Source organism: Neopelma chrysocephalum, unplaced genomic scaffold (assembly GCF_003984885.1).
Source record: "Neopelma chrysocephalum unplaced genomic scaffold, ASM398488v2 Primary Assembly neopelma1_123, whole genome shotgun sequence".
NCBI classification, from domain to species: domain Eukaryota; kingdom Metazoa; phylum Chordata; class Aves; order Passeriformes; family Pipridae; genus Neopelma; species Neopelma chrysocephalum.
In genome coordinates, this window is record NW_020897785.1 from 349,785 (window position 1) to 376,536 (window position 26,752).

The 26,752-nt window shown below is 47.2% G+C and overlaps 1 protein-coding gene across 6 annotated transcripts; it reads right to left on the bottom strand.

Annotated features, from left to right (window-relative positions):
* Positions 1 to 514: 514 nt before the first annotated feature.
* MTMR9 (myotubularin related protein 9) lies at positions 515 to 26,258 on the bottom strand. Of its 6 annotated transcripts, none has more exons than XR_003536585.1 (12): positions 25,688 to 26,258; positions 23,168 to 23,276; positions 22,269 to 22,394; positions 16,903 to 17,076; positions 15,009 to 15,226; positions 13,927 to 14,088; positions 11,698 to 11,839; positions 10,297 to 10,517; positions 8,687 to 8,838; positions 6,765 to 8,286; positions 4,364 to 4,423; positions 515 to 1,649 (listed from the first exon to the last, which is right to left on the bottom strand). XR_003536585.1 is itself a non-coding variant. In XM_027697833.1 (10 exons), the coding sequence occupies exons 1-10, from the start codon at positions 25,870 to 25,872 to the stop codon at positions 8,123 to 8,125; spliced, it is 1,653 nt and encodes a 550-aa protein (XP_027553634.1). In that variant the 5' UTR covers positions 25,873 to 26,258; the 3' UTR covers positions 4,524 to 8,122. The 6 variants fall into 6 exon arrangements, 1 of the variants encoding a protein (XP_027553634.1); XR_003536588.1 differs by lacking the exon at positions 515 to 1,649 and adding an exon at positions 3,416 to 3,711; XR_003536589.1 differs by lacking the exon at positions 4,364 to 4,423 and having other exon boundaries at positions 7,727 to 8,286.
* Positions 26,259 to 26,752: the final 494 nt, after the last annotated feature.

The following is a 26,752-nucleotide window of genomic DNA, read 5'->3' on the forward strand; positions in this document are numbered from 1 at the left end:
CAAAGACACCTTGGGTGTCTTCCTCTGGTCAGCACAGCCTTGGAGCTCACTAAGCCGGGTTGGGCAGGGCTTGGAGCAACCTGGGATAGTGGAAGGTGTCCTCGCCCATGGCACGAGGTTGGAACAAGATGATCTTTAAGGTCCCTTCCAACCCAAACCGTTCTGTGATTCTGTGACAGTCGTCACCTCTGTGTATCCTAGAATTAGGTTGGAAAAGACCTCCAAGATCACGGAGTCCAACTGTTCTCCCAGCACTGCCAAGGCCATGACTAAACCACGTCTCCAAGTACCACATCCACATACCTTTTGAACACTTCCAGGGCAATTCCACTGCTTCCTTGGGTAGCTTGTTCCAATCCTGCTCAGAGAATCTCTGTGCATGTCAAGATATGCCTCAAAAAATGCTCCATGGAGAGAGAGAGAGTTACAGGCTACTGAGAAGTTTGTATGGTTTGTATTTTTCATGTTATCTGGATTTTAAGGTTTTGTGGGTTTGTCTGTTGTCTGGATTTCCTTTTTTTTTTTTAATAATATAAATCCATGTCCAAAAGACTTCAGACATAAAAAACCAGCCTGAAGTTCAGTAACAGACTAATGGGGGAATACTGGGAATGCAAATCAAGGGGAAGAGAGCAGGACATGTTCCAACAAGCTGCTCTGCCTCTCAAGGCCATAATGAGAGGGAAGGGAAAAGTCAGATCTGGGCTGGGTGTTGAGGTTTCTCAGCAGAAAGAAATCCAGGGAGCTGAAAACAGGGAGAGAGGGCAGCAAAAGGCTGATTTTAACTCAGAAGGGGAACAGCTTGATCCTCACAGCACATTATCCAACTCCCTCACTCAGACACTCTGGAACAGCAGTTGGGTTACAGATTTAGGGATGCTCCTGATTTGGAGAGCAACATATGCAGCCAGTCCCTGAGGGATCTGATTCCTTAGCAGTTGATCCCATTTCTTCCTGCCTCAAACAGTTCCAAAACTGCAACATATTTAACATGGTGTCACCCAGGACCAACAGAACCTCCCGACCATTCCCACCCTCCAGGAAGGAGGGGCAGTTTATTAACACACAGTAAACTGGAAATTCCTGAGCATCCTTTGCATAGCCCGTGGTGAGGGACTTCTCCATGCTGGGACTCTGAGCACTGCCAGGATGGTGACCAGGGTTGTTGGGAATGACTTCTGCTGCTGGGAATCTCCATCAGCAGACAAGCACTGTCCATCCTCTCCTAGGCAGCCATGGTGGCTCTAAGAGTGTTCCTGTCACTCTCCCCTCTCTACACCACTGCCTTTTTCCTCCCCTTTCCCATGGAGCATCCAGAAGTGCTGCTTGTTCAAAGCTTTCTGCAACAGCCTCTCCCAGAACCTCAGGCTTGATCTCCCTCCCATCCCCTCCTACACATTCTGTGGGGTTTTGTGGTCTCATCCTGCTCCCCTCTGCCCTTGCTGAACTTGCACCCTCTGTGCTTGGATAGCTGAGGGAAAGAAGCTCTTCCCAGCCTTTCAGAACACCTGGAGACCCAGCAAAGCTCTTGCCATAGGGATGTGCTGTCCCTGTGGTTCCTTGGTGAAGCGACTCACTTGAGATGACACCAGCAATCCTGTGGCAGTGGCAGGACCAGGACTTCACTCTCCCAAATCCCAGTCCGGTGCCTAAAACAATAAAAATAAAAAAGGAATTTTCTTCCAGTCTACGTGAGGATCCAGCTGCAGTGACAGTCTAAGGTGACAGCTCATTAAGCCATAAAATCATGGAATGGTTTGGGATGGAAGGGACCTTAAAGCTATTTCATTCCAATCCCCTGCCACGGGCAGGGACATCTTCCACTATCCCACGTTGCTCCAAGAACTCCAAGCAGTTCTCTGTTTAAAACAAAAAGCCCAAACTCTAAAACAACCCTTATTCCTGCCAGGAAGTTTTTATTCCATACCATCAAGGATCTACAAGCCAAAAGGAAATGTTGCACTTACCTTGCTGGGACATCACAAGCGTTTTTCATGTCAGGACAGAGACCATCGTGGATGGTACCACCACCGACTGGGATGTGCAGTCCTGGAAACTGGGCGTGTAACTCCACAAGCTGTAACAAATCTGAGTTTAGTAACTAAACCAGTGTTTTTAAGACTGGTGTAACACACATCTTACCACAGTGAGTCTGTGTGTCACAGAATCACAGAATGGGATGGGTTGGAAGGGACCTTTAAGATCATCCAGTTCCACCCCCTGCCATGGGCAGGGACATCTCCCATTACCCCAGGTTGCTCCAAGCCCTGTCCAACCTGGCCTTGAACACTTCCAGGGATCCAGGGGCAGCCACAGCTTCTCTGGGCAACCTGGGCCAGGGCCTCACCACCCTCACAGACAACAATTTCTCCCCAATGTCCCATCTAATCCTGCCCTCTGGCAGTGGGAAGCCATTCCCTGCGTCCTGTCCCTCTACCCCTTGTCCCAAGTCCCTCTCCAGATCTCCTGGAGCCTCTTTAGGCACTGGAAGGGGCTCTCAGGTCTCCCTGGATCCTTCTCTTCTCCAGGTGAACACCCCCAGCTCTCCCAGCCTGTCTCCAGAGCAGAGGGGCTCCAGCCCTCAGAGCAGCTCCGGGGCCTCCTCTGGACTGGCTCCAGCAGCTCCACATCCTTGTGCTGCTGTTCCCCAGGGCTGGAGGCAGCTCTGCAGGTGGGGTCTCACCTGAGGGGGCAGAGGGGCAGAATGCCCCCTCCCCTGCTGCCCACACTGTGGGATGAGCCCAGGACATGGGGGTTTCCGGGATGGGAGTGCCCATGGCTGGGGCATGTCCAGCCTCTCACCCACCAGCACCCAAAGTCCTTCTCCCCAGGGCTGCTCCATCTGTTCATCCCCAGCCTGGATTGATCCCATGGGTTGCCCCAACTCAGTGCAGTGGTTGGGTTGTTTGCCAGCACTTTCACATACTGAGGGAGCAGATTTGGAGCTTTAGGAGCAAACCCTCCATTAGCTGAGCTGCAGCATCAGATAAAGTATCTGAATCCATCAGCAACACTCTAACAGCAGAACATCAAAGGATCATCAGCTCAGCTCTCAAAGACAAATGCCAGGGGCTTGTCATGACATTCCCACAGCAGGGGAAGCTGTGAGCAGCCAACACAGCCCAGCATCACCGAGTTCCAGCCCATGTGCAATGGTAAATCCTCCTCATTGTCTTCTCTCACTGCTTGGGGGAAAAACAGGCAGCATGGAAGAGAGTCCTGCAGTGGCACTAAATAATAACACTTGGGTTTTCAAAACAGAAATGCCAATAGTCTCAAAAAAAAAAAAAAAGGTGAATAAAACCAAATTTCAACACTTGGTCAGATACATGAAGTGTCCAAGGCCAGGTTGGATGGGGCTTGGAGGAACCTCGGATAGTAGAAGGTGTTCCTGCTCATGGAGCTGGATCATTCTATGATTCTTTAGTTATTTTCTCCCTCCCCTCCTAAAATCAAGCTTAACCCAGATCAGGCTGCCTGATCACAGCTGAAAGTATTTTAAATAGACCTACTCTGTTTCAGCTGGGACTTTTGGAAACGTTTTGCAAATAGAGGGACTGAAGATCAATCTTTTCACATCAAAACCTTCAGCACCTTTCCCTGTGTTATCACACAGGGCTGCACACAACCCCCCAGTCTCCATCTGTTCCAACACCAAAAGCCACAAAAACTCATCACCTTCCCAAGGAGTTGCAGAGATCACAGATGACACTGCAGGGAAACAGAGAGCCCAGTGGTTCCCAGACTCCTGACTCACCAGCAGGGAGAGATCCAGGAGCTTCCACAGTTACCAGCCTGCATTTCCCAAGAGCTGTTTAGTCTTTTTTCATTCCTTCCCCTGCCAAGTGCACCAGGGTACCCCCACCTCCCTCAAAAACAACAGGTAACTGTGACCCCAGGTCTACAGATGGACTTCATAGCCACAGAACAGTTTGGGTTGGAAGGAACCTTAAAAACCATCTCATTTCAACCCCCTGACTTGGGCAGGGACACCTCCCACTATCCCAGGTTGTTCCAAGCCCTGTCCAACCTGTCCTTGGACACTTCCAGGGATGGGGTAGCCACAGCTTCTCTGGGCAACCTGTGCCAGGGCCTCACTACCCTCACATGGAAAAATTTCCCCTCAATATCTAACCTACATCTCCTCTTTTAGTTTAAAACCATTCCCCTTTCTGTCACCATCTCCCTTCTGCAGGGCTTTGCTTCAGTCCAAACCCCTTTCCCTCTGAATACCCCTGCCCCTCTGCCTTTGCAGAGATCAATACCAGCAGAAAACCTTGCCAAGCTAATTATTTATCCATCATGTGCAGAGCTGGAGTCCAAGGACCAAAACCTTGATATCAGAGCTCTGCCAGCCACTCACAGCCTCAGGCTCTCAACCTTCTCCTTCCATCCCTCTTCTACCATCACAGAACCTGTTCAGCTGTAAAATAAAACACACATGAGCTGAGAAGAGCTAAAATTTCAGGCAAGAACTCACATCCAGGTCACACACACACAGTGGGAAGCAGACGCCACACCAATAAAGATTCAGCACTATAATTAAAGAACTTTTTAGTCTTCAAGATTTTAATTTAAACAGACACATTTACTATGTTCTCACATATCTACAGCAAAGTTTACAGCCACTTTGTATCTGTTTTTCTCTCCCCAAATGGCTGAACATTGAGCCATGATCTTTTTTCCTCAGATTTGTTACCTTTTTTTTTGCAATATATTCCACACCACAGCAGCTGGGGTTCTGTACACGCACAGCATACACCTAAACCAGCACAACTCCCAGCCCTGCTATTGCAATTTTTACAAGAAAAATCAAGACTGATGCAGCAGCCAAGTCCAAATAGCAATTCCAGACGCTGGGACAGCAGTGCACTCATCATTTGAATTGGCAGCAGTGAACAGATACAGAGCACACACCACACAGTGCTGCTATCACAAAATACAAGGAGTGCTGGGATACACCTTCCCCCCTCCCACCGGAGCCTGGACACACAAGAGCACTTCCCAAGGCTGGAGCAAAGCACACATGAGACACCAAAATGCTGTACAGTGCAATTTGAAGTTCTATCCTATGCAACAGGAGTGCACTTCAACCAGTGCCACATTCAAGAGTTAGATCAATACAATCAAAATATTGAAGGTAAATAATTCCCTTATGAAAACTGTGCAAGTTAGTTCCTTTTCCCTTCTTCTTTTTTTCTTTTGGTAAATGGCAGTGTCCTCATTGACTGACCCCAGAATTTGGAGGTGGGGCCCTCAGTGTCCAGCTTGTTCCACAATTAGTGTGTGCAAAAGAGCAGAAGCAGGGGGTAAGCAGGGGTGTAAGGCAGTGGCACGGGGAAGAGCCAGAGCTGGGCACTGCCACAGCACTTGGAGCTTGGGAAGACACTGGGAATCTGCAATGGGGGTGTCAGGGACTTCAGGGGGCAGGTGTCCCCCTCTGAGAGGGGGCAAACCCAACATCGATATTAAATACGTGATTAAATATGGGAGACAAGCAGGAAAGCAAAGAATCAGAGTGTTCCACTGTGTTTCACACCAGGAGCCACCAGACTGGTGCCTGGGAAGCACTGGGAATGAATGGAACAGTTAAAGGAGAACATGGAAGCAGCCTGACACAAGAGCTCTGTGAACTGTCCTCTCCCAGGAGGAGCTAAAATACTACATCGTGTCTCAACTCCATCACCTGCAACACCTCACAGGGCTGCTCCAGGTAACCTGTTTGCAGGGACAGGAATTATGGAATGAACTGCTGGAGCTGCTCAGGGTGACCCCGGCACTTCCACACAAAGGCTGGGATCCACCAAGCCAAGGCACACACAGCACTTGGGTGTGGATTCAGCCCTGAGACACAAGTGGAGGATGGAATAAATGCCAGCTCAGAGGGAACGTGCTGCCTTTTGTTGGCTGTCACAGCTGGTTTCCCAATTTCCTGGGATGCCTGCAGTTTGCAGGAGAGGCTGGAGGAGCCAGGCAATTAGATCCCAAAAAACCCCGTCTCTGCTTCTCTATTATTTAGCTCAATCTATAATTACTGTGTTAGGAAATTGCATAACCTTTAAGGGTGTTTTATGTATAGCCTATTACAGGGAAAACAGTGCCTTCTGAATCCTTCCCATCTGGCTGGGGATAATGGATTTCAGATGTAGAAATCCTGAACTGGGCAGGGAAACACCACCCAGGGAGGTGCAGATCCCACAGACATGATTTTAAAGGTGAACAGTCATTTTAAAGGGCTTATATTAACAACATACCCAGAGGTATCTCCAGCAGCCAGATTTGGAGGTGGGAAGAGGGAACAGCCAAATTGTGCCTCCCCTCTGATGGAGGACAGATCACCCTGAGCAGCATTACCTGTGTCAGACTTGATTCAGTGAACAAAACCATCACTCTCCAAACCTAAAAAAAATCAGTGTTACAAGCAGGGAGAATTACTTTTCTGCCTTCAGTGGCTTAAAAGGGATCTTGGTATTTTTTCATGACTTTAGGGCTAAGTTTAGCTTAATCAAGAAGAAAAGAATTAAGGAAATAAAGAGTGAACAAAAGGCATTAAGGTAGCACTTAATCACTATAACATAATTTTATATTGCTTCCTTGGTTATAGGATTTCCTTAGAATATATTTAGTGACCACATGATTTTTGCAGATCACTCTCCAGCTGCTTCTACAACAACTAAAGATCCTCCATTTTTACATTTATCTGTATGAAAGTGGCTTTTAAATAAAAAGGAAGCTCAACAGTTTCCAAAGAGAACACCACTGACCTCCTGCAGCTCCATTTCAGTAACAGCAAGATTTCTGGATAATCCCAGCCACATGTGCTGCTGTTAATTCAACTCTTCTCAGTCATGTCCATCCATGGAATCAAGCTGAGAAAATTAGTATTTCAGACCTACTCTTACCTGTCTTTTGAAAGGAGAAAAAAAATCGCTAAAGAAAACTCTAATTTCATAAAACCAGATTGAAATCGCAGAAACAGGAAGAGTAGCTACAAAATACAAAGTTAAATGGAAAAAAAAAAGCTTATCCCTAAAGTCTTTAAGTAATTTTAGCAGCTACAAATCATCTAAACTCTGAGCATTTCTGTAGTGTGATGGCCCCTTAATCTGCAGCAGATCTGGGAGGTCACCTGAACCTCCAACTCCTGCTTTTTTGAGGTTTCACAACATGGATATAAGAGCACAAGAGGGAAAAGCACATCAGCTGGAGCAAAAGTGCTTTGCTGAGCTGTAGATGCAATGCTGTGAACCTGGCCAGGTGTCCAAACCCAGCCAGGGGACTTGAAAATTCCAAGAAGGCAGCTTGGATCTGGCTACAAGGACAGCTCTGAGCCCCTATTCTGCAAGTGAACACCTCCAGCAGCTACCAAACCTTTTTGTTTTCCAGGTAGAAGAAAAGAAGCTTGTTATTTCTTAGGAGATATTTATCCATGAGGGACAATTCCACCTGGAAGTCATGGCTTAAACATTAGCAGCAGAATCCCTACTTCAGTTCTGTATTGCACTGAAAAGTCTTGCTCTGGTTTGGTATTTAAATTTCTGCTCCCAAGCCAATGCTGAACACAAAAACCCAAGTGTCAGATGTGAAGGCTACTGAGAGGATTGTGTAGACTGGCAGAAACTGTAGTTAGATTTTAACAATTTCTAGTTTTTCTAGGAAACTAAAGAACTAAGCTGCCTTACCTACTCTTGGAGAGAAAAGGTGCTTTCAGACAAATTGCCTTTACCTATCTATGTAGAAGTCTGTATTTTAATCCTGTGAGTGTTTAGAGAGTTCAACAAACCCAGAAAAAGTCCAAAATAAATTTGAGACATCCTGTCTCTTGGCCCATCCTGGTCATCCACACAGTTGGAGGTAAAGAGTTCCAGCTCCTGCTGACACTGTACACAATGTTGAGACAGAGAAGCGGCCAAGAGAGGACACTGTGCCCAGCTGTGTCTTCTGTAAACAAAACAAAAACCCCTCCCAGGAGAGCAGGGAGGTTCATAGTGTGAAGGTTTCAGCAGTGGGAGGGCTGAGGGCAGCTGGACCCAAGGGCTCAGCAACACATGCACTTTTCCATGTTCAGTCTTTAGTGTAGAGGGGGCTGGAAAGGAAGGACCTGAGGCAAAGCCCGGGCAGGTCACAGGTCTGGCTGCACCCTCGCAGCCGCCTCCAGCTCTGCCAGCTGCCTCCTCAACACCTTCACCTTGTCCTGGAGTTCCTTGTTGTGTTGTATGATCTTGACCATTTCTTCTTGGGCTTCCTCCAGGTACTGGGAAGGCCTGTTCCACCGGAGGAAGACACCTGAAAGCCCAGGGCAGACAGGTCACGAGGGCTTCTTGTTACAAGGAGTTCATATTCCATCAGTTTACAAATTCTTCCCTTGCCCTCCCCCCTAAACAGCCATTAAAAATACTGACTCTCCTCTCCAAGTTCACCATTCTATTAAACAAGGTTAATAAAAGAAAAAATGAGGGGGTTTCATTCTTTTCCTCATATCCTGATCAGACCCATCCATGTCTCCCTGCTTCCATGACAGCCCACTTTGCTTCACTGTTACCAACTCTTCAGCACCCATGGGATGGAGAAAGTTCCTGCAGCAGGGAACCCACTGCACATGGATTATCCAAAAAGGTCAGGAGAAGCTTTACAAGCAGTCCCAAAGCAGATATTGTCTGTAACAGGAAGATGAAGCCTGGCTTACCTGCCCAGAGCTGCAGGCTCTGTGGGGCCACGGCGGGCCAGATGACCAAGCTGTTGGCCTCGTAAATGGGATTCTTGAATTTGCTCAGCTCTTCCTTCCTGTTCACCCAGGACCACAGGGACATGGTCTTTTGAGGCAGCTTCAGTTTAGCCCTAAGAAACCCACAGGAGCAAGTTAGTTTTGTACACTTTCATCCGTAAAGACTGTTTTAGTCAGAACCACACAGACTAGAAGGCCAAAAGTTCCTCAACACGCCACTAGCCCAGATAATTCAGGACAATCCCTTCAGTACCTCTCACCATCGTGGCATAGGGTGCAAACCTAAAGCAATTTACTCAACCTGGCTGATTACCATTAGTTTTGAATAAAAGATGGGGAAATAACATTTTTAAGTTGGCTGCCTCCTGTCCAAGTGAAGGATCAGTCACCTCCCCACAGCAGTTCGAGTGCCAGGTTTTGAATGGGATTGAATTCCTGTGTTAAGGTATAGCTGGGAAGTGGGATGGGTCTGCACCAGGGAAGGATGGAAATGGAATTCTTGAGTACATAAAAGCAGTGTAACTGCTGGAACTGTGCAATGGGCACATCTGACAGGTCCCTCTGGTGGCAGGAAGGATCTAAGCACACAGGGCAGGCAGCGCTGTTTTCCTGGGGCAACCCCACCACAAGGAGTTACACAGGGATCTCTATTCCTTAGATTGCAGCAAACATCCTGCCTGCACTAGAAAATTGAACTGCCAGCCAGGAGGAGATTCACCATCCCTGTGAATGCTTCAGACAGCACAAGCTTCACATCAGACTTCAAACCCTGTCTGTGTTCTCAGGCTGACGGGCTCGAATGTGACAGGCAGGTTATTACATGTAACATCCAATACTTTTCCAAATTCCATCTTATTGGTTTCAAGTCTAACTTGGTTTTGCAGATGACTAGTTCAGCAGCCCTGCAGAAGGCAGCAGAGTCTCTTCTAAGCCAAGATGAAGGGCAGAGAGGTTTAGAGGAAGCTTTAAATTGCCTTCCTTATCTGTAATATCAGTTCGGTTTTTCCCTTCATGTTCAGTTAAGCAGGAGACCATCAGACACAGTCTTACTGGAGTCAGGAGTCCTGAGGGCAGAACTGTTCACCTCAAAACAGGAATCCAACCTCAAAACAGGAATCCAAACCTCTCTGGCAGCTGTGGGAGGCTCCAGCCCTCCCCCCCGTTTGCTACTCCCAGCAGCCCCACTCAGGGCTGGACCTGGGGGTGTCAGGACCACCAGGCTACAGAGTTATGTTCCTCCCTGACAGGTAAGGACCAGACTTGCCAGCTTTGGCTTCTGATGCCTTGACCTTCTCCTCCAGGCCTGCATGGACAAGTTTGCTTCCCACAGCCATGACTCATGTCAAACTCCAGCTGTTTATTCTTTTATGGAAGAGTTTCTGTGTAAGAGACTATATAAACTGGGGATGGGTGGGGATTTTTGGCCAGGTTGGAGCAACCTGGTCTAGTAGAAGGTCCCTGCCCAGGGCAGGGAGTTGGAACAAGATGATCTTTAACGTCCCTTCCAACCCAAACCATTCCATGATTTTTTGTCAGACACACAAGGGTTCAAATCAAGCATCCTTACCAACCTTTCACTTTCATTGTTTCCCAGGAAAGTCCCAAACTGGGAAGCATAAGCATGTTCAAAGAGCATGATGAGGAACTGTTCATTGAACTCGAAGGAGCAAGGGAACTGCCGAAGGATCTGCCACACACAGTCCAGGAAGAGCAGGAACACCGGAGCCTCCCACTTCTGTTTGCTGTTGGAATAGGCTGACTGGGCACAGCGCTGCTGGAAAGGGTGACCAGCCTGTGGGAATCAGAGGAAGCATCACACACAAAGAGTGGGATGTGGGTACGTGTAGCAAAAAAGACCTTAGAGACAGTTCTGTCCATGTGACCATGCTGTTATTGCTCAGGCATCCAGTAACAAGCTGCTGGTAACCATTATACCCCTGTGCTGGCACCGCTGAGGCCTCACCTCAAACCCTGGGGTCAGTTTTGGGTCCCTCATGACGAGAAAGACATTGAGGGGCTGGAGCGTGTCCAGGGAAGGGAACGGAACTGGGGAAGGGGCTGGAGCACCAGGAGCGGCTGAGGGAGCTGGGGGGGCTCAGCCTGAAAAAAGGAGGCTCAGGGGGGACCTTCTGGCTCTTTGCAACTCCCTGACAGGAGGGGGGAGCCGGGGTGGGGTCGGGCTCTGCTCCCAGGGAACAAGGGACAGGATGAGAGGAAATGGCCTCAATCTGTGCCAAGGGAGGGTTAGATTGGTATTAGGGAAAATTTCTTCATGAAGATGGTTGGCCAGCCCTGACACAGCTGCCCAGGGCAGCAGTGGAGTCCCCATCTCTGGAGGGATTTAAAAGCCATATGGATGTGGCACTTGGGGATATGGGTTAGTGGTGGCCTTGGCAGTGCTGGGGAATGGCTGGACTCAATGATCTTGGAGGGCTTTTCCACCCCTAACAATTCTGTGATTCTGTGACCAATTTGCCTGCCTTTCCCAGGCTGTGTGAACAGTCCTGTGTTTGATCAGAGAATGTGACCACGAACAAACTGGTGAGGGTGCACTGAGGGGCCAGACTGCAAAGGTACAAAGAGCAGAACTAAGGTTTTGTGGTTTAGTCTGAACAGGGCTCTGAAGAGATGGAACCTGGTCTGGGGGAAGGTGTCCCTGCCCATGGCAGGGGGGTGGAACAAGATGATCTTTAAGGTCTGTTCCACTCCAAACCATTCTGTGGTAAGAGATGTCCACCCTGAGCACAGAAAACAGGCAGTTCCCCAAACCCAAAAAACTGCCAGGAGAGGCAGAGGCCCCACAAAGTGCCAGAGGTACAAATGACTCAGGGAATGATGCTGCTCTGAGGACAAAGGCCGTTCACACCAAGCAGGGCTGCAACAAGGCCCAACCTGTTTGCTGCCTCTCAGGCTATTTCCCAATCCAGCTGTCACTGGAACAGATTGCCCTTTTGTCCAGAGGTGTTTCTTACCTGCAGCCACTCCCTCACAACCAGAGACTCAAAGCCACGGATGGTCCTGCACCTTGGATCCAGGATAATCTGTGCCAGAGAAGTGACCTGGAGGGTGGAATCAGTTCCTTCAGTCCCATGGACTAACACTGATGCACCTTCCCTGGGAAAGAAAGAGGTGGGAAGGGACAAAAGTATGAATGAGCAGAACACATCCCAAGGGCATACACAGCCCAGTGGATGCCATGACATCCCATGGACACCAGTGCTGACAATGCTGAGGTTCTGTTGGTTCTTTATGAGCACATCCCTTAAGGAAGCATCCCACCTTCTCACCTGGGTCCTCACCAACACTAACCAGAGCTCTGCATCACAAAAGGCTCAGTTTCTTGCTAAGCAGTTTGGAAATCCAGACCCTTTGTCTTGATCTCACAGGGAGACCTCCTTTGTGGTTCTCACTCTTTTGGATTGGTACCCCTGTGAGTTATAGCTGGGAAATGCAGCTCAAAATAGCTTGTGTCATTCACTGTTTTGCTCATTACTCTCAAATCTTCCCATAAGCACTGAAATGAAGATGTATCACCACCCAGATGCTCTGCAAATCAGTATTATGAGGTTCTTGCTCAAACCTGGGTTTAATTTGGGCCTCAACTGAGGTTCTCTACAACTTCCTGAAAAGAGGTCAGAGCCAGGTGGGGGTTGGTCTTTTCTCCCAGGTAACAAGTGACAGGACAAGAGGAAACAGCCTTAAGCTGCAACAGTGGAGGTTTAGATTGGCTATTAGGGAAAATATCTTCACTGAAAGAGTGGTCAGGCTTTGGATCAGGCTGTTCCAACCCCCATCCAACTTGGCCTTGAACATTTCCAGGGATGGGGCAGCCACAGCTTCTCTAGGCAACCTGTGCCAGGGCCTCACCACTGTTATTGCACAGAATTTCTCCCTAATATCTAATCTAAACCTTCCTTTCCTACCTAATCTTAACCTTTCTCCCCTCCTCTCACAGCAGTGACAGATAAAGCACAATTCCAAAGGCTGCCAACCTAAGCCCTCCTCAAAGTGGGGCACAGCAGGATAACAGCAGTTTCCCCTTTCACCTTTCAGGCCCCAGACCTTCAAGATGCTGTAAGATCTGTCCCAGCCATTCCCCATCCCAGCCATTCCTGCCCATGGCAAATAATGGAATCATCCCTGTCAGCTCACCTCTGACCTCCAGGCCCCGAGTGAGGCAGGTCAGGCACCTGGAGATGGCCTGACACAGCTCCAGGTAAACAGAAAAAGCAAAGCTGAGCTTAAAAATGATGAAATCAGACACTGTCCCAACAAGCCAGAATGGTTTCATCACTGATCTTTCTTATCATACCCATGTAGGAAAGAATTACAGACAAAAGTATTGATCCAGAGCAATCCTTTTCTGGCACAGTCAGTAATGAAACCAGCACTGTCAGTGCTTTCAAAAAGCACAGAGCTCACATTTTAAATGCTCTGATGCTCTTTTACCACTGAGACAGCATTCCAGCCTGCCTGTGTGCCTGCAGAACACATTCTCCAGCTGGTATGAAAAGCCAGGTTTTCCCTGAATTTTGGGATAGGCTTTTCCTGCTTGGAGCCACAAATAAAACACATATTTAAATCCTTCATCTGGCCTTACAAACCCTGGCACCTGACAGGGAGGTTTGGCTCTCCAGGCTGAGGTCTGAACACAAGTCACCTGAGTCAGCAGGATTTGTGACAGAAATGTCAGGTTAAGAGAGGTCAGGAGCACTTAGAAGGGATGAGCAGGATTGCTTAGGGATGAAAATGTAAGAGGGGAAAAGCACTGGGCCAATTCCTGGGGAAAACAAGGAAATGCCATTGGTTTAACCTCTGTAAGTGAGGTGGGGTATTGGAAACTTTCAGCTGAAAAGAAAAAAGGACTTTTTGAAAAAAAAAAATCAACCCTGTGTTCTCTCTTTACTCTCAAACAGCATTTCAAATGGGCACATTTTAACCTAAACCTTCAATAAAGCAATCTAAATCAGATTGGTTGCATCAGACATAGGAATACACCTCAATTACATAATTTAAACCCTATTCTTAGTCGAGGTTGCCTCCCTCAGCATGATTTACTGGAGGAACATTCCTTCACCAGGATGATGAAACAGTATCTTGCACGGGGACGAGCCAGATCGTGGAGGGCAGTTATTAATACTTCCAGAGGTATTTAATGACCAAATGAATGAGAAACTCAAGCCTTTCTGCAAGAGATTTACCTGTCAATGCACTGAGCAGCCAGACAAGCCGTGGTCAGGATCTCCTTGACGTGAGTCAGCCAGTTGGAAGCTTCCAGTTTACTGAGCCAGCGGTCCATGTTGTGGGACTGGTCATTACAAGCTTCCACCAGTTTGATGAGGCTTTCCTGCAGGATATTAAACCTTTGGGAAAAGGAAAATGTTATTGGAAACGTAAGAAGTAACACAGGAACCAGGACATGGATTATTTAGTGTTCATATATTGTGGTTTATTCATTCTTCTGTTTGATGCTTGTAGAACTGTAAAATAATCAACAAAAATGTAAGTTCAAGTAAAAACTTTAAAAGCAAAACCAAATACTTCAAAGTAACAGCCAGGAAATTCCTTAATTAACTCCTCAGGAGCTGGTCTATACAGTGATGAGAGGAGTGACTGCTTTCCAATAGCTCCAGTTAACATTACTGCACATCTGTGTAGAAGGATTTCCCAAAATTACAGTTGAGAGAAGTTGAACAAGGCCAGGTTAAAAGTCTATTTAATTTAGTAACTTGTCTCCAAATGGCCAAACAATACTAGATGTCCAGTGAAAAGCACTGGCTCATAGAATCACAGACTGGTTTGGGATGGAAGGGATCTTAAAGCTCATCTCATTCCCATGGGCAGGGACTCCTTCCACTACCCCAGGTTGCTCCAAGCCCTGTCCAACCTGGCCTTGAATGCTTCCAGGGATGGGGCAGCCATAGCTTCTCTGGGAAAATCCTCTGGATAAAACTGTGACTGCCACTGCCACAGAACAAATCCTCACCTGCAGAAGTTTTCTGGCTCCGTCCAGTGCGAAGGGAACACAGGAAGGCTGGAGTGTGGCTATAGCTGGCACAGGGAGATGCCTGATGCCTGAAACCTGCAGCAGGTTGTTCAGAACAAGGAACCGAAACCCAAATAACCTTTATCATCCACACATCCTGATTTGGCCATAAAAGGAACATGACCCTGCTGACAGGAACCAGGATACACAACTCTTCTTACAGAACAAATACTTCATGGAGCAACCACAGCCCTGACAAAGCCAAGCCCAAGGGAGGGCCTGTGTGATTCCACTCACCTCTCGACGGCCTTGTGAATCCTCCTCCACTGGGGATAGTGGACTTCTTGCTCAAAGCCCCCTCCTTTGGCCCTGGCCTGCTGGGCCACATTCAAGGACCTGGTGTCAATGATGTAGCCGCGTTTGCCGGGCCGGAGCGAGGCGTTGATCAGCTTCTCGTCCTCCTTGCAGCGTCTCCCGTTCGTACCCGTAAGGGGTTGGCTGCTTCTCATCATGATCTGGGGAGACACAAAACCAGGAATTAGGCACTGGAAATGGAGGGAGTTCAGATTGAAAGGCACCAATCACTTGAGCTCCAAGCCTTGCCCTGAATCCTTCAGTTTTTTTTAAGTCCAATCTTTTGCAGGAACTGAACGTATTTAAAAACCACACTACATATCCTCGAATTGAGGATATCTGGCAGGTAAAGTTCTAAATTACAGATATCATCTTAGGGGCTTTATCCCTTTAATTATGTCTGAAATACCATCTTCGTGAAACTCTGAACTGGCTTCCTGCTGATGGCTCCTTTATAAACCTTGGAAGTGTTATAAATTCCTGGAGGTGTTCAAGGCCAGACTGAACGGGGCTTGGAGCAACCTGGTCTAGTTGAAGGTGTCCCTGACCATGGCAGGAGGTTGGAACTGGATGGTCTTTGAGGTCCCTGCCAACCCAAACCATTCTGTAATCCTATGAAGCAAACATTTTTGGGATTGTCATTTTTAAGGTCTCTTCCCAACTCTGTTCTTAAAACACTCAAATCATTCACATGTTAAAGATGCCTCTTAGGGACAGTTTTCTCTGGTGGATAAACTAATAAACCTTAAGTCCACAGATTGATGAGCTGAGATTTCTCTTTAGTAAATGCTTTTCTATTAAGGAGCTCCCCAGCAGCTCAAATGATCACTAAAATGTGAGGGCAGCCAGTCAGCAATCCCAAGTACGTTTGGGAATTCAGAGGCAAGAGGAAAACATGAGGGACAAAGTTACTGTCACAAGTTCAAGTGCTCTGAGCCACACACCATTATATCCCTCACACCTGAAACATGCACAATTTGGAGAGATAACTGAGCAAATCTTCCTTTGATGGTTTTCAGCTGAGCTGAGAAAAAGCAGAAAGCACAACTGATATGGAGCTGGTGGGTGGCTGATTTTAAAGCAAGGCAAAAAAGCCCCAAGTTATTACTGAGTCAGACTAGACGTCCTCGAATTCAAGGCTTACATATCTTGGCACCAGGAGGTGAGAAGGCATTAGAGCATTTGAGGAGCCTGTATCAAGTTTAAAAGCTGCAGGTTGGACACCCCAACATCCTCAGAACTGGTTACATCAGCAAGAGACACAATTACTCAACAGTTTGATAGAGTGCATTTCTTAATTACAGTGTATCAGTCACTCCATTAAACTCTGGCTTGTCAAAAAGTCTGTGCAACACCAAGAATTTGCTGCTCCTGAATCATGTTGCACTGCCAGGATCAGAGAACAGCTTGTTCTGATCCTCCTACCACAGGCAGAGAGCAGAAGCAGTGCTGGCTCTGCTGTCACCATGATGTGACGAGGGCCCACCACTCAGACGGGACAATGTGGCTCCTGCCATCCTTCCCTTGAAGCCTCTTGGCAGACAAAGCAAGTCAGGGTGCCAGCAGTGCTTTTACAAGCTTCATCTTGTTCTTAACTGCTGTAAGCAAGCTCATGCCATGCACATTCCCAAACAAGCACATTAATGGCTATTTCTAGGATGGAGATGACTCATTCCATCCCCCAGAACCAGTTTCACTGCAGCCACTGAGAAAGTCGGAAAATAAACCGGGCAAACATCACAAATTGTATTAATTCCAGAGCACAAGTCGCTTTTCCATGAAACAAACAGATCCACACACTTCCTTCAGGAACAACCAACACCCAAACCCAGCTCACCATCCCATTTTTCCTGTGGTAGTAGCTGAGGACTGGGAAGCGACTGCTGTGGCGGAACATGGCGACCTTCCGGAGCTCGTCATCAGTGATGCATTTGGGGACAATGACAACTGAAGGGTAGGAGGGACACACAGAGAATTCCTTATTGATGCAGCTGAGACGCCACTCATCTGTCTGAAAAACACCAGAACACACAGGCTTTGGGTCAGAAAACACATTATTAGTGGTAGAGCATTAAAACCTGGGAAGAAGAACTTCCATGTGCAGGATAAGGCACACACAGAGGAATACTGGTGATCTGCTCCATCTGCACCACAGGTGAAAGCTCAGTTGTCCTTTTACCAAGCATTTATAGGTCTGTTGACCCATTAATTTTCCCCCAAATCCTTGATGCTCCCTGAAAACATCTCATGGCAGCAGCTCCCAGACATTCGTTACCCAACGTGCAGATAAAGCAGTGGAGGAAACGATCAGGTGATTCTGGTTCTTGAGGTGCAGGACTTGAACAACAGTTCCCTCTCTGGTTTATCCACATCCTCAAACAGCACCAAATAAGCCCAAGTGGTCAGAAATGGGTGATTGTGGCTTTCAATTATTTCACAGGCACAGACAACGTGGGAGATCCCAGAGCAGGAATGTGTTCCTACATCAGCAAATTTAGGGGGCAGAAAGGTTCATTTAGATGCAGTAACATGGGCTCAACTCTCCATCTGGGCTGAAAGAAGAGTTCACAAGACAAAGGGGGCTGAGAAAGGCAGGAATTTCCACCAACTCCAGATGTTGGAGTTGCCTTGAGGTTGAAACTGCAATTTAATACCTCCAGCTTGGTTCTTTTCCATGTGCTCAATGACAGCTCTTGCTCCCAAAGCATCTTCTGGAAGCAGCAGAGCATCCAAGGCCCAAGGTCTCATCCTCAGCTCCTGTTACGTAACTTTTGAGCTTCCAAGAGCCAAACCCTTGGGAAAGAAGTGCTGAGTGTTGGCACCTTGCACCTCACAGGCACTTGGCATGAGAACTCAGGCACCTGATACCCAGGGTCAACAAAAAAGGTCAACAAGGAGCTCTGCAGGAGGCAGAGACCTCACAGAAATGCCATAAAACCTCTGCTCATGTGTTCACAGAAAGTTTCAGCCAGACTAAAAGGCAGAAGGGTAAAGCAGGTAGCACAGAAAGGAAGGGAAGAGCACAAATGAACCTGTAACAGGATACACACAACCCCACCTCAATTCAGGTCTGCTGGTTTAACATGTATTAATTGCACATTTCTGATCAGAATGAGGTCTTTCTCCCTCTGTCCTTTCTTCCAGAGGCTTGCTACCTCTTACCATGCACCTCCTGGCTGCTACCTGCTTATATAAATCATCCTGACCAGCTCCCTGCTCCAGTGGAAAACTGGGATCAATTCACAAAGGTTTTCTGGCAATGAAGTCTTTCCATCAGATCAACAAGCTGATCTGACTCACAACACTTTCAGCAGCAGGAGCTCTGAGGCCTGGGATATGTGGCACTGGAGACAGTAAAATTGTCCTTTTTAGTGGCAATCTAAGAAAAAGATGCTGGAAAAACACACATTATGTGCATCAGGATCAGCAGCAGCAGCAGCAAGAGCAGAAATTGCTGCCTGTGTGCAGTGGCCCAGCTGGACAGTCTTGCACCATAACCTTATTTCATTATTAATTAGCCTCAAAACAGCTTCTCTGAACAGCTCCAGTTTACAGAAAGCAGAGCTTCTCCCAGATGCAAAGTCAAACTGCCTCTGGACATCAGGTTATAAGCAGAGATGAAAAGTTCTGGATCACAAAAGGGATGTGGCTGGTCACAGCTCCAGCTTTTAATGCACCAACAATGACATTTTTTATAAAATAATGCTATTTTTATAGCTTTTTTGGGGGGTCTGTGTTAATTTACATATAAAGGTGTACAATCCGATTACAATGAAAAAAATCTGTGTGGATCTGGAATATAAAACTGATAAATACATTACAGGAATATAAAACTGATAACCCCCCCCCTCCCCAGGATGTGGGGAAGGCGAAGCCAGAGCTCTGTGGTGTGTTTGAGCCTGGCTGTCACTGCTATCACCAGCATGAAAAGGATTGAAAAAGCATCCCCTGATTTATCTCCCACTCTGGTAATTTAACCCTGCCCAGAACCTCCTCCCCTCCCCACTTATAACACGAGACAGATGATCCTGTTATGTCATCCAGTTGTAATTTACTGTTCCACGGGAAGGAGGAGGGGCCTGGCAGCAGTTGGCACCATTTGTCTTCCCTGGCACAGCTCCTCCTGCAGAGATCCCATTAACCTGTGCAGTGCCAGCTTCAAACTGCTGGAATAAACTCCATTCTTAGCTTTTTTTGGGGGGTAGACCTGTAATTTGGGAGAAAAAATGGCCATTAGAACTGGAAGAAGGAGGCAGCAGCAATTTAGGTATGTGCAGCAGAGGGCCTGCAGTGGAAGGGAGGAGGGACCTCACCTTCAGCATCACCAGGTAACTGTGTTGTGTAAAACTCAGAGAAAGCACAAAATTAACATTTAATTCTCCCAACGTGAGATCTGTTCTTTTAGGAATCAAAAAAAGTTAAGGGCAGAAGCAGCAAAGGACACTGAGCAGAATGGAAAGGACTCCAAAGAAAGAAAAATGAGTATTTTCTCCTTGCAAGATTAACTCTGGGATTTCTACTTTTCTTGTCCTAGTACTTGTTTGGAGATATTGATTTCCAGAAGTCCAAGATATCCTTCATCCTAAAACTCAGAATTGCCAGGAAAGGTTGTTTTCCACAAAACAGTGGGAAATAATTCAAGTTCTACTAATAAGCCTTAAAAAAAAAAGTTGGGAAACCATCAAGAACCTTGAGGGATCCTGCAAAGCAGCAATGGCAGAGGCCATTCCCAAGGAAAAAGCCCTGTTAGGGACAGGTTGTGCATGAAAAAGGAGCATAACAGATGCAAAGACTGATGATTTTCTGATAAGAGCAAAATGGGGGTGACCCAAACCATTGCAAACTGAGCCCAAAGCCAGAAAACTGGGATTTTTTAAAAGAAGCTCCAATAAGATAAAGTACAATTGAACCATTCAGATTCCTGAGCTCTTTCCAGCCACAAAGGGGAAAGGGAAGAGTGAAAAAGTTGGGGGAAGAAAAGAGAGAAAAAGGGGGGAAGAAAAAAAGAGGAAAGCAGAGGAAAGAAAAAAGAAGAAAGGGAAAGAAAATAGAGGGAAAAGGGGGAAAGAAAAAAGAGGAAAGGAGGAGAAGAAAAAGAGGAAAGAGGGGGAAAGAAAAAAGAGGAAAGGGGGAAGAAAAAGCAGGAAGGGAGAGAAGAAAAAGGAGGAAAGGAGAGGAGAAAATGGAAGAAAAGGGAGGAAGAAAAAGGAGGAAAGGGGGGAGAAGAAAAATAGGAAAGGGAGGAAAAGAAAAAAAAAGGGAAATAAAAAGAGAATTAAGACTGAATTTTCTGGCAATAAAATACCTTTATGTTAATTATAGTGTTAATGTACAAACTTCTCATGGCCTCTTCACATAATTTTAGGAAACAATTTCCAGTTAGTTTGCAGTGTCCTGAAGTTGTGGAATTTGGCAGAAGAGAAACCTCTCAACTCTTCTCTGACTGCTCAATAAAAATAAGAAACCCTTGCACAAACTCTGAATTCCATTCAGCCCCTCACTGGTTATGCAGTAGAATAATACAAAGAACATCACAGACAATCTAAATTTTTTATGTATTATCTAATTTTTTTTTAAAATTATAACTTTTACAGCTTTACTTTGCCATTAGAGAATGTGTCCATGTTTTAAAACAACTCTCCTGTGGCAGACAAATGTGGAATTAATACATTACTTTACATGGATTTGACATGTGGGGGAAGGTCAGGGATAACAGATCCAGGTGGATGATTTAATGGAAAGGAGGGAACCTCTGGAATTCTACTCATTTAACTTATGGCAGAAAGAATTTAATCAGCCTTTTACTTTTACTTCACATAAGGCAGTTTCATCACAGAACAAGGAATATTTGGTCAACAACAACATATTTATTTGTTGTTCAGGGAATGTAAATCATTTGAAGGTGGCTTTTGACAGCATTTTGTTAAAAAAATTGAGGTTTTAAGGGTTAAAAGCCAAGAATTAATCAACAGCTGCCAGACAGGGATATTTTAAAGAAATGAAATATTGCTATACAATAATATGATTTTTAAATGTAGGTCTTACAAGGAGCAGATGTTCAGAAAAACAAGAGATTCACATGCATTTTAAAATCTCTGAAAAAATAAGGAAAAAAAAGCATATTAAGGGATCCATGTGTTGCTAGTTATGATAATAAGTCAGATTGTCTGCCTTTGGACATCAGATGAAGATAAGACACATGAGAGTTCTCTAATTATGAGACAAAAATAGCCAGATCTCTGAACTCCTTTAATTTTCTGGTGATTTCATCACCTGAATCTGGCCAAGCTGATGATATTATTCAGTTATCAGTCCCAGGCAGGAAGTGATAGATGCTGCAGACAGGCTGGGCTGCAGATAAAAGAAAAAAAATCAATGTTCTGTGCTGCTACACTAATGGATGTGGGCTCAGCAACCTGAGATGGTAGAGCAAGTGCTCATATTGGATGGGAAACAAAGACTTGGAACATAGAGACGCAAATCCAAGGAAGTTCCTGCACCAAGATAGTTCAGCATCCTAAAATTAGGTTCAATTCAAACTCAGCATCCTAAAATTAAGTTTGAATAACAGACAATGCCACAAGGACAATTCCTACCCAAAATAATATCAACATGTACCATAATACCAACCAAAAATATCTACATGTACCATATCAACATGGCACCAAAATAATATCAACACTTGCTCAACAGCACCTGGAAAAAAGAGGACTGGAGGTTTCCTGCTCTCTAAACCTCCCTGAATATTTCCCCAGCAGAACTAGAGCTAAAAGAGTTTCAAATTGGGCATCTTTACTGTCATATTCCTGGAGATATAAGGAATCCTGAGCAGTTTTATTAAAATATTAATTTAAATTAAGGGATTGACAAAGATTTATTTCACTCCACTCCAGATTCAAAGTGAAGTGAAGCAAACCCAGGCCAAAGGGCTTCAATTTGTTGTTTTAAAAAAGGGAGTCATTCACAAAGGACAAAACATTCCCTACCTTTGTGTCCTCCCAGATAAATTTTAAAAACTCCTCAAACCTCCTCTTGTATGACACACAAATGCCTGATGTTCACAGAGTGTTTGAACAACACTCACTCCTCACCCAGGCAACAGATGAATTTTTAACCATCCAGGATTTTCAGTTCAGCCACTGCTGAGTGAAATCCTTCAGGGAATATCCAAGTGCCTGTGGAAATCCTTCCAGTGCAACTCACCACTGAGCTGAGGAGCTCAAACTCCTGATCAGGCAGGAAGGAGCGCCAGCCATCCTCCAGCACCTCAAACATGGGCCGGTAGAAGAAGGGATACAGGAGGGTGACAGAATCCAGGGTGGAAAGGACCTGGGAGGATCAGAGAAAGCATGGAATCATGGAATGGGTTGGATTGGAAGGGAACTTAAAACCTCATTTCATTCCAACCCCCTGCCATGGGCAGGGAGACACCTTCCACTAGCCCAAGTTGCTCCAAGCCCTGTCCAGCCTCGCCTTGGACACTGCCAGGGATCCAGGGGCAGCCACAGCTTCTCTGGACAATCCATGCCAGGGCCTCACCACCCTCACAGCCAACAATTCCTTCCCAATATCCCATCTAACCCTGCCCTCTGGCAGTTTGAAGCCATTCCCCCTTGTCCTGTCACTAGATAATTGTATGACTCCTGATGCTTCAGCATAATGAGTTTCCTATTCCCAAACGCTATGGCAAGATATGGGCTTAAAAAAAAGGAGTTTCAGGGGTTTTTTAATTAAAAAAAAAACAAAACCAAAAACAAACCTAGAGGCAAACCCCATGATTTTAACAATTATCAGCAATCATAGATTGGTTTGGGTTGGAAGGGACTTTAAAGTTCATTCAATTCCAACCCCCTGCCATGGGCAGGGACAGCTTCCACCAGACCAGATTGCTCAGAGCTTCATCCAACCTGGCCTTGAACACTTCCAGGGATGAGGAATCCACAACCTATGGGAAATATCCCACAACCTGGTGGGAAATACTCCAGAATTTTCCTTTCCCTTACATAACACCAGTGAAAACCTCCCTGACTGGAGACAAAAAGCTGTTGAGGTTGAGGTGAGATGGAGACCCGCAGGTTCCGTTGATGCTGATGAATCCTCACCTCGATGGAGCTGGCGATGTTCAGACATTCCTCCATCCCAGGAATGTCCAGCTGGATGATCCTCAGGTCTTTGCACTTTATGACAATGGTGCCCAACGATCCCACGAACCTACAGCAGGACATGGAACAGGAGCCTCATCAGAACAGGATCTGGGAGGTGTGAGGGGATGTTACAGCTCTTCCCACCACAAATTCCTACAAGGCAAAACTCCATTAGCAGCAAATTTTCCCCAATATCATCCTGCAAGAAAAGAAAGATATAAAACCAACTTGTTATTTGGCATGAGCTTGTTTTTATTTTAATTTATTCCATCCTTGTGCTATGGAGTGGAAGTATAGATACTACACCACTGTGAGGGTGACAGGACAAGGGGGAATGGCCTCAAACTGCCAGAAGGCAGGGTTAGATGGGATTTTGGGAAGGAATTGTTGTCTGTGAGGGTGGTGAGGCCCTGGCACAGTTTTTCCAGAGAATCTGTGGCTGCCCCATCCCTGGAAGTGTTCAAGGCCAGGTTGGAGCAGCCTGGGATAGTGGGAGAGGAAATAAGTGGCAGGAGGTTAAACAAGATGATTTTTATGTTCCCTTCCATCCCAAACCAGTCTGGGATTTCTGATTTAACAAGGAAGTTTGGTGTTTGATCCCTGCAGTGCCAGGATTTGCCCTGCAGATCTCAGGGAATGAAGGTCTTACCCCCCCACCACTGGTTACAAATCCAGAGAGCCCAGAAAAACCTCTGGTTCCAAACCAAATCCAGCTCCCAGATGCCCTCCTCAGTCCTATTCCAGCTGCTTAAAGAGCTACAAAAGCTCAAGGAGCAGTTTGATCATCTGATAAATCTGAAAAAACACTGTTTTGTACAAAAAACCCCTCTTATAATTCAGTGGGAGAAGAGATTTTCTGAGCCTGGCACAACATTGTGCACTAAGAACCTGCAGCAGGGTCAGGCTGGGCCTTTCTAAACCCTTTACAGATCTGAGAGTCTTGTTATTCCATCCTCTCCAGCACTGGGAAAATGCTCTTATCCCTTCAAATGGTAAAGTTTCACTCTCACAGAGCTACTCAGGGGGTGCTCTGGAGACCTCCTGGAAAATAAGGGCTGTGAGTATCTGCAGAGTAATTCTGTAGTAACTCAGGTGCTGAGCCAGCAATCCCTTCTGATAACTCCATGTTCCTTCCTTATTTGGGATTAACTTCCACTGCAACTGCAGCTGAGCTCATAAAAAATTTAAAAACTGAAGGAAAAGCTTGTAAATATTAATTTTCAAAATGGAGCTTTAGTACAAGGAGTAACAGGGATGAGGCCAAACCACCCTGAGGACTCAGCAATGCTCCATGGGAACACATTCCCTGAGTTTCCCACCCTTCTGCTCCTTTCCCACTTCAGAAAAATCAGGAATAAACTTAAGCAGCAACAGATTTAATCAGCATTCAGCAATTCCCCCCATTCCAGACTCTTTGCCAACTTGGTGGGTTTTAATTGCTCCTGCTTGATTTTTCCAGAAAAATCTGTTCTACCAGATTTCTTTAAAAGGCAAGAGAAATGGGAAAGACCTTGTAACTAATTAAAAAATTATGATGAGGAAGCTGAAACAGGAGCAAGTGAGGGAGCAGAAGACCAGGTGACATGGGGCAGACACTGAGGGAGGGAAGGGTGATGGGGCAGGTAAAGCAGGAATGAGAGTAAAAAAACCCCAAATCTCTGGAGCTTCTGTAATAAAAACAGAGTGGGGAAGAAAAATAATGGGAGTGCTGCAGCTACAGCTCAGTTGAACCACAAAAATACATTGTTAAAGGGTTACTGATTCCCATGAGGAGTTGGAGGAGCGAGGGATGATGCTGCGGAGCAGCAGGAGGTGGATTTGGGGATGAGAAATTCCAGAGTCCATCAGTTTTGGTGGGTGACACAAAGCAAATCCCTCCACCAGCGCTCTGAGTTCCATCCCCTTTGCAAAGGGCAGGGTAAAGGAGGTGGTAAAAATGCAAAAGAGGTAGTAGAGTTGCATTATTTAGAAATTATATATAGTGTTTCAAGTGTTATTGAAGTATTCAAGTGTTCCAAGGGTTATTGATGGATCCATTGAATAATTGACACAGAGCAGAAGTGTTCAAACACACAAATTTTGACTCTCCATATGACCAAAAAATTAACCTTTCAGATGCAACAGTCAAAATTAACATCCAGGCAGAAGGAAAATCCTGCCCTGTGCTCTCATAGGAACATTTAGGTTGGATAAGAGCTCTGGGATCGAGTGCCAACCTGTGACTTGGCACCACCTTGTCACCCAGACCATGCACTGATGCCACATCCAGCCATTCCTTAAACATTCCCAGGGATGGGGACTCCACCACCTCCCCGGGCCGCCCCTTCCAGTGTTTAGCAACCCTTCCCATGAGGAAATTTCTCCTGATGCCCAACCTCAACCTCCCCTGGCGCAGCATAACCCCATTGCCATCTCCATCCTTCCTCCTCTCCACACCTGGATCCGGGACAACCAGCCTTCCCACCTGAGAGGCCCCACCTTTTCTCGCAGGAGTCGATGTTGGAGTGGAGCAGCCACAGCTCCTCGGCGTTGTCCTGGCGGCGGGACGAGAAGATGAGGTGGTGGCCGGTCAGGCACAGCGTCCCCTCCACGGCCGCGTGGAACGGCCGGTGCAGCACCACGTTGTCGGCGCGGGGCGTCTTGATCAGCTCGGCGAACTCCATGGCGGGGGCGGGAGCGAATCACCGGGAAAGCTCACCGGGAAAAAACCCACCGGGAAAACAGGGAGGGGGTGGAGGCGCCGGGGAGGGTCTGTGCGGTCCCACCCGCACGGGAAGGGGCATAACCCGCCGTGGTCGCGGCTCTCGGGGGATAGGGGATGATGAGCGGAGTGTGAGGGGGGGGGCGAGGCCCTCGCAGGGACCCCCCTTTGCTCTCAGGGCCCGGGGGGAGAGTGGGGAGACACAGAGGGGGGCGGTGAGACCCCCGGGGAGTCAGAGCCCTTGAGGGGACAGGAGGCAGCCCCGGGATCCCCCAGATTCCCAGGACCCCCCCCGGATTCCCGGGAGCCGCCGGCGGAGCGGGACGGCCCGGAAGCGCCTCCCCGGGAGCCTCCCCGGTCAGGTGATGCCGTCCGGACCAATCCGCCTTGGAGGAGATGGCGGTGCGGGAAAAGGGGCCGGCGCACCCCGAGACCCCTGCGAAAAAGGTTCCGGGAGAATCACGGGGGGATTGAAGGCGGGGGCGGGGCGAGAGGAGGGGCTTAGGGGAAGGGGCGGGGCCTTTAGGGTAAGAGAGCCTATGGGAAAGGAGACCGCGGGGGGCGGGGCTTAGGGAAGAGGAGGGCAAAGCGGGCGGGGTATGAGTGGGCGTGGCTCGTGGATGGGGCGGGGCTTCGTTAGTGTAGGGGCGGGGCTCAGGGAAGGCGGGGCGGGAACGGAGCGAGGATGAGAACGGAGCGAGGATGAGAACGTGAATGGGAGAGGGAATGGAACAGGCAAGGGAGACGGAATGGGAGCGGGCAGGGAGAGGGAATTGAGTGGGAATGGAAACGGGCAAGGGAGAGGGAATGGAGTGGGAGTGGGAACGGCCAGTCAGCGGGAA